The sequence below is a fragment of the Parambassis ranga genome, chromosome 2, assembly GCF_900634625.1.
Source record: "Parambassis ranga chromosome 2, fParRan2.1, whole genome shotgun sequence".
NCBI classification, from domain to species: Eukaryota; Metazoa; Chordata; class Actinopteri; family Ambassidae; genus Parambassis; species Parambassis ranga.
In genome coordinates this window covers 45,308,091-45,322,051 of record NC_041023.1, presented here as the reverse complement: position 1 = coordinate 45,322,051, position 13,961 = coordinate 45,308,091, and the positions used below count along the sequence as shown (strand labels likewise).

Below are 13,961 nucleotides of genomic sequence, written 5' to 3'. Positions count from 1 at the left end.
GTGCCTCATGCGATGACGTGAGGTTGGTTGTTGGCTGAATCTGTGGAGTGCAGAAGATCAGGACCACGTTTTAAAGGTATCCAACGCTCTGCCTCTGTTTATTATTCAAACATGAGGTACCATGTTAGGAAAAAAGCTGCCATCTTGGATCCGGCGTCTGCGCAGAAGAGGTCTAGGAGGTGACGCCTCAGCGTCGCTGTTCCGCCCATAAACCCGCCCACTTCCGTGATACGGACAACATTAATTAAATAATTAACTAAACTAAATTAGCATTTGACGTGACAGGAAGTAGTTAACGACCCATAAACCCCGTGTGTGTGTGTGTGTGTGTGTGTGTTGAGCCGAGCCCTCTGCTGCCCGCCAGTCCTGTTTGTGTGCGCGCACGCGTAGTGATTGGTCGAGCAGAGGGCCCCCAGTGAATTGTGGGAGTTGTTGTCCTGACATGAGGCCTGAACAGACAGCCGAGAAGAGCCCGAGTCAGGAAGTGGGCGGGGCTTGTGATCAACACGGCAGCCAACCAGCAGGAGGCCAAGGTTTTAATTAAGACCGTTTGAGACCTGAACCGGTTTGTTTGTCCAATCAAGCACCGTTGTTAGGAGGAAGTCCTCCATCATGGCGTGTGTGAGGACGTGCTGATTGCGGATTAAACGCTGAGGAAGACATGTCGGGAAAATCCTGTCATTGAAGTTTTAAAAAGCACAAAACAAATGTGCAAGAAGAACCACAACCAAGCTAACAACCAAGCTAACAGCCAAGCTAACAACCAAGCCAACAATCAAGCTAACAGCCAAGCTAACAACCAACCCAACAATCAAGCTAACAGCCAAGCTAACAACCAACCCAACAATCAAGCTAACAACCAAGCTAACAACCAAGCTAACAGCCAAGCTAACAATCAAGCTAACAACCAAGCCAACAATCAAGCTAACAGCCAAGCTAACAACCAAGCCAACAATCAAGCTAACAACCAAGCCAACAACCAAGCTAACACCCAAGCTAGCGCCCAAACTAACAACCAAGCTAACACCGAAGCTAGCGCCCAAACTAACAACCAAGCTAACAACCAATCCAACAACCAAGCTAACAACCAAGCTAGCACCCAAGCTAACAACCAAGCTAGCACCCAAGCTAGCGCCCAAGCTAACAACCAATCCAACAACCAAGCTAACAACCAAGCTAGCACCCAAGCTAACAACCAAGCTAACCACCAAGCTAACAACCAAGCTAACAACCAAGCTAGCACCCAAGCTAGCGCCCAAGCTAACAACCAAGCTAACAACCAATCCAACAACCAAGCTAACAACCAAGCTAGCACCCAAGCTAACAACCAAGCTAGCACCCAAGCTAGCACCCAAGCTAACAACCAGCCGGAAGCGCTGCAGCCTCCACCACACCTGAAGGGCCACATGAAGACAGGTAGGCTAAACTTCCCTAGAGTCTGTAAATATGAAAGATGGAGAGCTGGTGTTTGGTACAGTTACAGAGGTAATATGTCTCTACCAGGAAATACCAAAAGTATATTTATATCTTGTAAAGAAATGCCACAGGAGGTATTTTTCTATATCGTATTTTACGGTTTTTATGTAAATGTGCTGTCTTCAAAGACTTATTTGACCATGTTGACAGTGATCCAGCTCCTTCATATTTGTAGCACACGATCCCACATATCTCAGCATGATGTGGCATGAATATGATTTTGGTGCTAAGCTTAGTTTTGAAGTTATGATGGCTCTATGCACAACTAAGCTTAGCACCAAAACCATTTTTACACCATGTCATGCTGAGATATGTGAGATCATGTGCTCTCACAACAACTATCAGCTGTTCCCTTTGCGTTTCATGTCATTCAGAAATCTTCTTACTAAACTGGTCGAGACACGAACCTGGAGTTCTATAAATACAAGTGATCACCATATTTGTTGCTCTTTCCCTGCTTACTTCAATAGTTACACTTTCCATTAAATCATCAATAACTGTACTCATGTGGTCAATTATTTTACATTTTATACCATTCATTGGCTACAACACTAAATTTAAATGGCAGATGTTGTAAATACCCTTTAATTAGAGGCTCCTGCATTTAAAGTGAATTACAGAAAAACATTCTGGTGTCATTCTGAGTTCATCTTCTGAATAATAACCACTATCCCATTGTAAGTTCTGGAAGAAGTATTGATCTGGGTCAAAGCTACTTTCTAAATCATACGTTTTATGCTCTTGAGGATTCAGCGTTGTAAATTTATCTCCACTCTGTCTTAAAATGTCAAACATTTTTGATTTTTACATCAAAACAGACAGATAACAACAGAAAATCAACAACAACAAAAAAACCATAATCTTCATCACCTTATAGATCTTCATCCTTTGTATCGATCCAGTTCTTTGATTTCCCTAATGGTTATTATTTTTGCTTGCTCAGGCGCTCCGTTGAGTTTGATCATTATTTTACAGTTCCTTGTCCAAGTGTCTTGAATCCGCTTTTCTTTTTTTAGCATTCTTGCTTGGCGTGCAATTTCAGCATTTTTCCTTGTCAGATGTTCGTTTGCATACACTCCAGTGACTTTTAGTTTCTTTGTTAACTTTAACAGTTCAATTTTGTGTTTCCTGTTGGCAAATCTTATGATTATCTTTGGTGTATTTTGTTTTTGAGGAATGGTGTGGCATGCCACCATATTTTTAGCATCTAGAAGGATGTCCTTGCTGTTGAAAAACCTAATGACTTGTTGTTCAAGTGAATGTAGTTCACCCGATGGAGCGTCTTCTCCCACCTTGTCTCCAGCTGTAACCCTGGCGTAGGAGCGGTCCCATTGAAAAATAGCATTTTTAAAGAAATCACTATAAATAATCCTTCAGATTTGAAGCAGATATTTGACTGGATTATTGTTAAAGAAGGTTTTCTCTATCTTCAAAGTGAGTTTCATGAACATCAACTGCAGGACTGTGGAGAACTGTGAAGTTAAATTGACACTAAACTCCTATAGACTCCCATTAAAAAATAGCATTTCTTTTAAAAAATCACTATAAATAATCTTTTAAAGCCACAGCAGATATTTGACTGGATTATTGTTAAAGAGGGTCTTCTCTATCCTCACAGTGAGTTTCATGAACATCTAATTCAAGACTGTGGAGAACTGTGAAATTAAATTGACACTAAATTCCCATAGACTCCCATTGGAAAAATAGCATTTTTAAAGAAATCACTATAAATAATCCTTCAGATTTGAAGCACATATTTCATTGTATTATTGTTAAAGAAGGTTTTCTCTATCCTCACAGTGAGTTTCATGAACATCTACTTCAGGACTGTGAAGTTAAATTGACACTAAACTCTCATAGACTCCCATTGAAAAATAGCATTTTTAAAGAAATCACTATAAATAATCTTTTAAAGCCACAAATAATCCTTCATATTTGAAGCAGATATTGGATTATTGTTAAAGAAGATCTACTCTATCTTCACAGTGAGTTTCATAAAAATCTACTGCAGGGCTGTGGAGAACTGTGAAATTAACTCCCATAGACTCCCATTGAAAAATAGCATTTTTAAAGAAATCACTATAAATACTTCTTAAAAGCTGCAGCACATATTTCATTTGGGTTATTGTTAAAGAGGGTCTTCTCTATCTTCTTTCATGAACATCAACTGCAGGACTGTGGAGAACTGTGAAGGTAAATTGACACTAAACTCCCATACACTCCCATTGGAAAAATAGCAGTTTTTTAAAAATCACTATAAATAATCTTTTAAAGCCACAGCAGATATTTTACTGGATTATTGTTAAGTTTCATTAACTTCTACTGCAGGACTGTGGAGAATTGTGAAGTTAAATTGACACTAAACTCCTATAGACTCCCATTGAAAAATAGCATTTTTAAAGAAATCACTATAAATACTTCTTAAAAGCTGCAGCACATATTTCATTGGGTTATTGTTAAAGAGGGTCTTCTCTATCTCCACAGTGAGTTTCATGAACATCTAATTCAAGACTGTGGAGAATTGAGAGTTAAATTGACACTAAACTCCCATAGACTCCCATTGAAGAATAGCATTTTTTTAAAAATCACTATAAATAATCCTTCAGATTTTGAAGCACATATTTCATTGTATTATTGTTAAAGAAGGTCTTCTCTATCTTCACAGTGAGTTTCATGAACATCTACTTCAGGACTGTGGAGAACTGTGAAGGTAAATTGACACTAAATTCCCATAGACTCCCATTGGAAAAATAGCATTTTTAAAGAAATCACTATAAATAATCCTTCAGATTTTGAAGCACATATTTCATTGTATTATTGTTAAAGAAGGTCTTCTCTATCTTCACAGTGAGTTTCATGAACATCTACTTCAGGACTGTGGAGAATTGAGAGTTAAATTGACACTAAACTCCCATAGACTCCCATTGAAGAATAGCATTTTTTTAAAAATCACTATAAATGATATGCACTCAGATTTCCGTCACATGTGATCATTTATTTCTTAACTATCTACAGCTTCATTCACTCATTGAACCTGCTTGTGGCACATTCACCCAGAATAATAAACAGGAGAGTTTACAGCACACAAAAATAAACAGAGGAGAGTTTCTGCATCGAAAAAATCAAAGTGTTTCCAAGAAGCAGGAAACAGAACAACAGTGACAGAGGGAGGACGGCAGACACACACTCACTTTGTATCAAGTTTAACACTTTCTTACATGTTGTTAATGTAAAACTGGATGTTCTCAGATTTTAAATGAATCCTTTACATGTTAAATGTAGGTAAGATCATTAAAACTGAAGGGGTGAGGTGAGGGGAGGAGGAGGAGGAGGAGAGGAGGAGGAAGAGGAGGAGGAAGAGGAGGAAGAGGATGAGAGAGAGGAGGGGAGGAGGATGAGGAGGAAGAGGATGAGAGAGAGGAGGGGAGGAGGAAGAGGATGAGAGAGAGGAGGAGAGGAGGAGGAGGAAGAGGATGAGAGAGAGGAGGGGAGGAGGAGGAGGAAGAGGATGAGAGAGAGGAGGGGAGGAGGAGGAGGAAGAGGATGAGAGAGAGGAGGAGGAGGAAGAGGAGGAGGGGCAGAGAGGAGGAGAAGGAGAGGAGGAGGAGGAGGAGGAGGAAGAGGATGAGAGGAGGGGAGGAGGAGGAGGAGGAGGAGGAGGAGGAAGAGGATGAGAGAGGAGGGGAGGAGGAGGAGGAAGAGGATGAGAGAGAGGAGGAGGAGGAGGAGGAGGAAGAGGATGAGAGAGAGGAGGGGAGGAGGAGGAGGAAGAGGAGGAGAGAGAGGAGGAGGAGGAGAAGGAGAGGAGGAGGAGGAAGAGGAGGGGCAGGGAGGAGGAGAGGAGGAAGAGGAGAGGAGGAAGAGGAAGAGGATGAGAGGAGGGGAGGAGGAGGAGGAGGAGGAGGAAGAGGATGAGAGAGGAGGGGAGGAGGAGGAGGAAGAGGATGAGAGAGAGGAGGGGAGGAGGAGGAGGAAGAGGATGAGAGAGAGGAGGGGAGGAGGAGGAGAGGAGGAAGAGGAGAGGAGGAGGGGCAGAGAGGAGGAAGAGGAGAGGAGGGGAGGAGGGGCAGTGTTGGTCTGTGCAGACTCATCCTGTGTCTGAAGAGCAGCTCAGTAGAAGAAATACACTGAGGGACAGAGACAGAAAATCAACGACTTCATTCAAAGTTCAGTGGAACGAGTTCAAAGAAAGTTGAAAGTGTTTTACTCACAGAAGATGACGCCAACAAATATAACTCCTACAACTGCCATGATGATCATCATCTGTAAGAAGACACAGGTTAGCTGATCCTCCTCCCCGACATGAACATCGTGTGTTTAGCACTCAAACTACAAACGGTCCAAACACGGTTCAGACGAGACTAAAACATACTAAAACATATTGATCCATCTGAAATGTTGTCAGTTTATATAAACGTGTACAAGGAAAACCAGATCATTTAGCTTCTAAATAAAAACTAAATCCCAAACAGAAAGGATCAGATGACGTGTGTGTGTTTAAACACTCAAATAAAATAAATAAAAATCCACGAGGAACAGGAAATCACATCTGACGGGGGAGGGAGGGCGAGAGAGATTAACAAGAACAAGGGGCGAGAGAAGAGATTGGTGTGTGTGTGTGTGTGTGTGTGTGTGAACTATTTTCAGCTGTGGTGGGAGGAGTTACATCACAAACCACAGCTGGCCTTTAATCCCTGTCATTTAATCCAGATTGAGATTTTCTGTCTCCTGTCTGTCAGTCAAACTGTTTCTCCTCCCCTCCTTTGATGTAGGGCTCGACCGGCTCTGCTCTGATTGGATGATCTGAGTTGTGTTGTGTAGCTGGGAGCTGGGGGGGCGGGGCCTAATGAAGGACTGGGAGCCGAGGCCGGATAGGTGGTGGTGGTGGTGGTGGTGACGGGGAGGAAGCTCCAGCTCTGTGCTAATGCTAAAGAGGGGACCTGTGTAACCTGTTGCCATAGAAACGTCCTAACCCCCACACACAGGACGTCTTGAGCGTCCTCTGTGAACAGGGAGCATCATGGGACGCCGGCCTGCTCACCTTGCAGTTTTTCCACCAGTACTTGTTCTTGAGTTTGGCGGCGCTGCTCTCGAACTGCGAGGCTCCAGCCTGCAGGGCGTCGGCCCGGTCGTCCAGCTCCGACAGCTTCTGGTCCCTTTCCAGGACTTTGTCCACATTCACTCGCATGATGTCCACCACCTGGGGGACAAAAACATTAGCAGCGGGCTGTGGCAGTGTAGTCACAGCAGCAGCAGCAGCAGCAGCAGGGGGCGCTGTCTCCTCACCTCGTCCACCTGCGCTTGTGTCTGCTGCAGCCGCCTGTTGCTGGTCAGATTTGGGGCCTGGGATGGGGGGCCTCCGTCGCCCTCCCCTGGAGCTCCTGGAGTGCCTGCAGCGTCCGGGGTCGACCTGCAGGGGGTGTTAGAGAGATGGAGGCAGGTGAAGGTGACGAGGGTGTAGCTGTCCTCTGAAGTTTGGGGTTTGATTTGACGACATGAGACCAGCGGTTGTAGCAGGCTGTACACACACTGAGATTAGCTCGAACGTTAAACTTTGGGGATTGTCTCAGTTTTGGAGCTAGCCCTCTAGTGGACACTGTAAGAACTGCAGATTTTTGTGTTCATCACTAGCTGAATTTCTTGGATGCAAGTGATCGGTTAAACGGTTAGCCAGGCTAAGCTAAATCGATGTTTTGTCTCCACTTTGAGGGAGAGAAAGCAGAGAAGTCGCAGTAAAGGTGTTTTACGTCGGCACTGATGTTTGTTTATCTTCTGAAGCAGGATTCTGAGACCAGCACGTTTCAGATTGTGGCTCTGAATTCTGGGTTTTGTCGGTGACGTTATGAAGCACGAGTCCTAATTCATCAAGAGAAAGACGAGCCGTCAAACTTTGGCCTCCGTCCACACTGAAAGGGTGTCAGCTCAGCTCAGGGTTACCGCCAGCGACAGACAGGAGCAAAATGGAGAAAGATTAGTGCAGCAGCAGTCGGACGGCCGGAGATCAACACAACATGCACGCCATAATACTCCTCCGCCCCCCTCCCCCATCACACAGTACTTTAAAAACCTCCATAATGTATGCTCTGGTTTTCCCACATGTTTATGTGAAGGTTTGTCTGACGAGTCTTTGTCTTGTGTTTGTTTTTTCAGACCAAGTGATCAAAGTGTGTTCAATAGAACCTGGAGATCAGCCGACCGCCGCGATGATGGATAGTTTGTCGGTGAGTCACAGTCGTATTTCAAACACCGCAGAAATGTCCCCAAGTTTCTTTTTTACAGTTTAAACTGATGCAAAAATATGAATTCTACACAAAGGAGGAGGTTCTCTCCCTAAAGTTACACTTTATATGAAAAATAGTAAATATTCAGATATTTATCTTTAAAATGAAACAGAAATGTGGAGTACTCACATCTCAGCGGCAGGATGATGAAGATAATCTGAGAGAGAGGGAGAGAGAGGGAGGGAGAGGGAGGGAGAGAGAGAGGGAGAGAGAGAGAGAGAGAGAGGGAGGGAGATCCCACTTGAATAATGATGGAGGAGGACTTATTTCTGATTTGACTTTTTGCATAAAAACAAAATAATCTGTGCGTCACAGTTAAACTCCGCCCATAGGCGGAGACACATGCACCGTACTGTCACCTGCAAAAAAAAAAAGAGGGGGGGGGGGCGTGAGGGAGGCAGGGAGAGAGAGGGAGGGGCAGAGCGAGAGGAGGGAGAGAGAAACAAAACTATATACTTCAGTCCATTGATACACTGACCAGTGAGGAACAGGACACACACAGGTTCCTTTAACGGCACCGGGTTCTGGGTGAACATCATAGGTCTCTCTGTCCTGTCTCCCTCTTCTCCTCCTCTCTCTCCTTCATCCTCTCTGTCCTGTCTCCCTCTTCTTCTCCTCTCTCTCCTTCATCCTCTCTGTCCTGTCTCCCTCTTCTTCTCCTCTCTCTCTCCTTCATCCTCTCTGTCCTGTCTCCCCCTTCTTCTCCTCTCTCTCTCCTTCATCCTCTCTGTCCTGTCTCCCTCTTCTCTCTCTCCTCTCATCCTCTCTGTCCTGTCTCCTCTTCTCTCCTCTCTCTCGTCTCTGTCCTTCATCCTCTGTCCTGTCTCCTCTTCTCTCCTCTCTCTCCTTCATCCTCTCTGTCCTGTCTCCCTCTTCTCCTCTCTCTCTCTTCATCCTCTCTGTCCTGTCTCCCCTTCTTCTTCCTCTCTCTCTCTCTCTCCTTCATCCTCTCTGTCCTGTCTCCCCTTCTTCTCCTCTCTCTCTCCTTCATCCTCTCTGTCCTGTCTCCCTCTTCTTCTTCTCTCTCTCTCTCCTTCATCCTCTCTGTCCTGTCTCCCTCTTCTTCTTCTCCTCTCTCTCCTTCATCCTCTCTGTCCTGTCTCCCTCTTCTCCTCTCTCTCTCTCCTTCATCCTCTCTGTCCTGTCTCCCTCTTCTTCTCCTCTCTCTCTCCCTCTTCATCCTCTCTGTCCTGTCTCCCTCTTCTTCTCTCTCTCTCCTCTCATCCCTCTGTCCTTCTCCTCTTCTTCTCTCATTCCTTCATCCTCTCTGTCCTGTCTCCCTCTTCTTCTCCTCTCTCTCCGTCATCCTCTCTGTCCTGTCTCCCTCTTCTCTCTCCTCTCTCTCCTTCATCCTCTCTGTCCTGTCTCCCTCTTCTTCTTCTCTCTCTCTCTCCTTCATCCTCTCTGTCCTGTCTCCCTCTTCTTCTTCCTCTCTCTCTCTCTCCTTCATCCTCGCTGTCCTGTCTCCCTCTTCTCCTCTCTCTCTCTCCTTCATCCTCTCTGTCCTGTCTCCCTCTTCTCCTCTCTCTCTCTCCTTCATCCTCTCTGTCCTGTCTCCCTCTTCTCCTCTCTCTCTCTCCTTCATCCTCTCTGTCCTGTCTCCCTCTTCTCCTCTCTCTCTCTCCTTCATCCTCTCTGTCCTGTCTCCCTCTTCTTCTCCTCCTCTACCCGGCCGACTGGCAGCAGGACTGGTTCCTCCTCAAGTAGTCAGGTCCTGCTCAAGGTTTCTTCCTCTTAAAGGGAGTGTTTCCTTGCCACAGTGCTCTTAGGGGGGCTCGGGTTCTGGGTCTCACGCTCTGAGTTTCTGTGAAGCGCTTTGAGACAATTTCTGATTGTAAAATGCGCTGTATAAATAAAACTTCAATTGAATTGAATTGAATTCACCCTTGTTTGTTCGCTAGCCTCCAGACTCTCCAGAAATCAACGTGCCTGCTACCACCCCAGCAATCAGCCTGCCTGCTAATCTCCAACCAGTGGCTTGCCTGTTACTCTCCAGCAATCAGCCTGCCTGCTTCTCTCTTCAGTATTGGGACTACCTGCTACCCCTTCCCCTCTGCTAGCCTCCAGCCACTGGCCTGCCTGGCACACTTTTACCAGCCTTCATCCATTGGCCTGCCTGTTAGCCCTCTACAAGTTTTGCTTGTTGGCTTCTAGTTGTTGAACCTTCAGCTATCATCTCTACCTATGTACTAACAACTTCAACAGTGGTAAAACAGTGGAACTTCATGTTCCTTTCATGATGTCACAAATCTTTGTACTGTGCTTTATACTGCTGTGTGGTTTCTCTGATATGCCAAATGGGTCTGATAACCATTCCTTACAGGCTATGCTACTTCAAAATGCACAGTTTGATAACTATGAGAAGTTAACATTTCAGGAATGCAGCTATAAAATAACCTCATCTTCATCTCAGCTGACCGTTTTTGTGACTTTAGACAAAACAAAATGGTTGCATATGCTTGAGCCCAATCACTCTTATTGTCTCCTGGTCCATTTCACTATTGATACAGCTTCGCCTTGTGTGAGCACACTCTTTAACAACCCAAAAGATGGTAACAAAAAGCAAACATTTCTAGTCGTATTATTGTTATTGCCCTCAGGAAATGTTGAGACCAATCCAGGCCCTGACGTACCTGCACAATGTTTTACTCCTGCAGATTTTAAATGTAGATCTGGTCTTGGGTTTATTCATATCAATGTCCGGAGTTTACTCCCCAAACTGGACATGGTTAAGATCTGGATAAACTCAATAAATGCTGATATTGTAGTCTGAAACTTGGCTAAATCAATCTGTGCATGATAAAGATATTTACATCTCTGGCTATAATGTTGTCCGTACTGATCGCCATAGAAAAGGTGGTGGAGTAGCCATGTACGTTAAGCGGAACCTTGATGCAAAATTAGTGCTTTCTGAGACCGTAAGTAAAGAGCTTGAACATTTAGCAACAGAGATGAAACTAACCAAAAACCACCACATTATGTTAGTGGGATGTTACAGACCTCCATCTGCACCTGGTAGCTCTCCATCTACCCTTCTGAAACTTTTGGCACAATTGAAATACAATGAAATTGTATTGTTGGTGATCTGAACTGGGACGGGCTCACATCTGTGTCTGATCCACTGAAGGCACAAAGTGAAGCTTTACATTTTACACAATTAACTCACCTACCAGACCCAATCTTAAATGCCTTAAAAATCTACACGTATCGACTTATTTTTAACAAATATGCCTTTTAAATATGTTGCATCAGGTGTTTTCTCTAATGATGTGTGGTCATTGTGTGATTGCAGTTGTACGAGACACAAGGATTCCTAGAAGTGAGCCTCGTTTAGCTGAACAACGTAATGTGAATTTGTTTGAGGCACAAGCTTTTATACATGACTTGTACCAATTTAACTTTTTGATGGCGTTGAACTGGCCTGGAAATATTTCCACAAAAACCTTTTGAGTATTGTGAATAAACACGCACCCTTTCCGCAAATTGAAGTGAAAGGACGTGATAAGCCATGGTTTACAACGGAGCTGTCAGACGGAATGCATGAGCGAAACACTGCGTGGGCCAGGGCACGCAAGTCAGGATTCGGATCTGATTGTCTGAATTTTAGACAATTAAGAAACAAATTGACCTCAATTATTCGGAAAGCAAAATTAGAATTCTATTTCTCCATGACAACGGAGAGTCTCAAAAACCCAAAGGAGTTCTTGGCGTCCATTAAATCCTTGTCTGCTTGCTGTAACTCTGTCAGTCTGCCAGCCAGCATACTTGGCCTCAGAGTAAGTGACAGAAGAGAAATGCTAAACTATTTTAATAAACATTTTATTTGTGTGTCCTTGGGCAAGACACTTCACCCTAGCCTGTGGCGCCCTCTGGGATTACTAAAGTATCTAAAATAAAATTTCCTCTGGTCATCTGTTTCAATCGGACAAAAAAACTGCTGCCCAGTTCTCTCCATGACACATCTGAGCTCAGCTCCTGGATGTATGACACCTGCCGGACTGTACTGGACATTGTGGCCCTGCTTAAGGCTAGGCAACCTAAAGCCAAGTCTGAGCCCTGGCTAAATGAAGAGACTCATGCTGTGAGACGCGAGGGCCGAGCGGAAATGAAAAACAGACAATTTGCAGGTGTCCTTTCAAATGCTAAGAGACTGTCGGGGTCTATATCAGTCCACTGTGAAAGAAGTGAAAAGGCCCCCCTAGTTTCGTGGGTTTGTCAACAGGGGGTTATGGAGCCAAAGCTGGTAATGGGTTATTTCTTTCTTTTCTGTTGGTCTTGTCTACATGGATTGTGCAGGACCACCTGATGCTGAACTCCTAGTGCAATGTCCGAGTAAATCAAGTTAAAACTGTAAAATAATTACAAGCAGAGAAAGATAATTAAACATCTCTAATTGTTTTTTTGTGACAGCGTCATTATTACTAACAATATGAAATTGCTGTAGTGGCACTGTAACGCAACCACAGAAAAATCATAAACTACTGTAGGAGCTCGTTGAGCAACAGACTCCGACTCCCACGATGCACCACTGAGAGACAGAAAAATAAAGGATTCGGGTTCTGATTCTGATAGAAGTCTGAAGAACCTATCCTGGTTTCCATAACTTTGTGCAGTAACTAGCGACTAGCCGGCTAGCTGGAATACGAGTCCACAAACAGCTACTGTGTGTGAACGGAGCTACGTCGTACACCGACACTGCTGCTGTTTGCAGGACTACCTGATCCGCTGATATCAATCAAATAGTTCAAACCTAAAGACAACAAAAATAATGTTCATGTCTGCTTCTACTGGTCAGCATGGGGAATGACCACAGCTCTGTCTTTATATATTGTTTATATGTATAAAAATGAATAGTGTGATTGATGAAGCCAAACAAAAACAACATCCTGTGGACATTTGACTAAATAAATAAATAAAAAACACAGTCAGTGTTTAGGAGGTTTGGTGAGAAGGACAGTAGGTGGCAGTAATGCACCTCAAACGTTGGTTGTCACTCTCCATTAAACAGAAGAAGAAGAAGAAGTTCTCAGGAAGTGATAAGTTGGCCATGCATTGGCGCCATTTTGGAGACAACCTGAAGCAGGTGTGGAAGTTCAGCTGCTTGGTCTGATGTACTGGTGGTGTGACGGCAGCTGGCCAGTATCACTGCACGTCACCGCCAGCTCTGGTGTAACATCCACCGAAAGATTAGAGAAAGGGCCCTGGTTCGACCGAAGGAGAAGAGAGAAGGCCTGGTTCCACAGAAAGGCCTGGAAGCAGAGGCAGCGGCCTGCTGCTGGCGGGCACATGGTGCACAGCGAGGAGCTGCAGCAGGTGCTGTTGGCTTGTTTGAGTTTACAGTGAAGATGAAGACACAAGTTGATGAATGTTGTTTTGTCTTTAGAAGCCAGAGCAGGTGCTTCCACCCTGTGAATGGCTGCAGATCATCTGGACTTCATTACAGAGTCGCTGAGATAAAAGGGAAGCAGCATTATCTGTGTTCAACAATAAGTGTTACATTCAAACGCTTCATAAATATCAGTGTGAAGTCAACGCTTCCAAACTAACAAAGTTTGTCTCCATGTAGTGGTGAACAGGAGACAGGTTGAAGACACACAGCTGAAAGCAGTGATAATCAGAGCACATGGAGCTCAGGAACAATGCACAGACTGCAGAGGATCCAGGCTGTCTGAGGACAGGTGCTGTCTGCTTGTGAATTTACAATGAAGTCATGAAGTGTTTTTTTTTGTAAAGTTGAATTTAGTTGTAAATTGTGTCATCACGTCTGATTTTCCCTCTTCAGGCCTTGAAGGCCTTCCTTGGTGCGTTCTGGGAGACGTTGCAGTGGATTGAACTCGACAAGGTGAGTGGATGTTTCCTGGCTGCTTCACTGCTGATGGTAGGACACACCAACCTGAAGACTCTGCTCGGACTCGGCCTGGTCCTCAACTGCGAGTACTTCCGAGGTCTACAGCTACATCTGCACCATCAGCGTTTGGTTTTACTCGTGTTGCCCTCATGTCTGCAGTGTTTTCACTCTGCATTGCAGATCATGTGTTATATTTGGTGTTAAACATGGTCCATCTTGTCCTCCTCAGCTGACGACCACATCACAGCACCAGCGCCTCCAGTGCCTCTGCCTGCACCTGGTCATCCACCAGCCAGGCCCCGCCTATGGTCTGAGGAGACGTCTTCATGTCCCGCTGTGTCAGGTCATCGGTTTTC

The 13,961-nt window shown here is 44.7% G+C and overlaps 2 protein-coding genes across 2 annotated transcripts in view; one reads left to right on the top strand and one right to left on the bottom strand.

The window, feature by feature from the left end:
* The first annotated feature begins 707 nt into the window (after window positions 1–707).
* Window positions 708–4,215, top strand: LOC114445101 (GATA zinc finger domain-containing protein 14-like). Its single transcript, XM_028420061.1, has 3 exons — window positions 708–1,416; window positions 3,650–3,669; window positions 4,142–4,215. Exons 1-3 carry the CDS (start codon window positions 708–710, stop codon window positions 4,142–4,144), a joined length of 732 nt encoding a protein of 243 aa, XP_028275862.1. The 3' UTR covers window positions 4,145–4,215.
* Window positions 4,216–5,476: 1,261 nt separating this feature from the next.
* The window catches only part of LOC114449909 (uncharacterized), a 34,018-nt gene continuing 25,533 nt past the window's right edge, over window positions 5,477–13,961 (bottom strand). The window contains exons 4-8 of the mRNA XM_028427779.1: window positions 7,887–7,914; window positions 6,763–6,886; window positions 6,518–6,676; window positions 5,688–5,739; window positions 5,477–5,603 (exon numbers count right to left, since the gene is read on the bottom strand). Of these exons, the coding sequence (XP_028283580.1) occupies window positions 5,587–5,603; window positions 5,688–5,739; window positions 6,518–6,676; window positions 6,763–6,886; window positions 7,887–7,914 (380 nt within the window). The 3' untranslated portion in view covers window positions 5,477–5,586. The remainder of the gene's footprint in view (window positions 5,604–5,687; window positions 5,740–6,517; window positions 6,677–6,762; window positions 6,887–7,886; window positions 7,915–13,961) is intronic.

Coding starts and splice junctions, on each gene's coding strand:
- LOC114445101 (XM_028420061.1), top strand. CDS start 708: ATGTGCAAGAAGAACCACAACCAAGCTAACAACCAAGCTAACAGCCAA. Junction 1,417..3,649: donor GAAGGGCCACATGAAGACAG/GTAGGCTAAACT, acceptor CATCAACTGCAG/GACTGTGGAGAACTGTGAAG.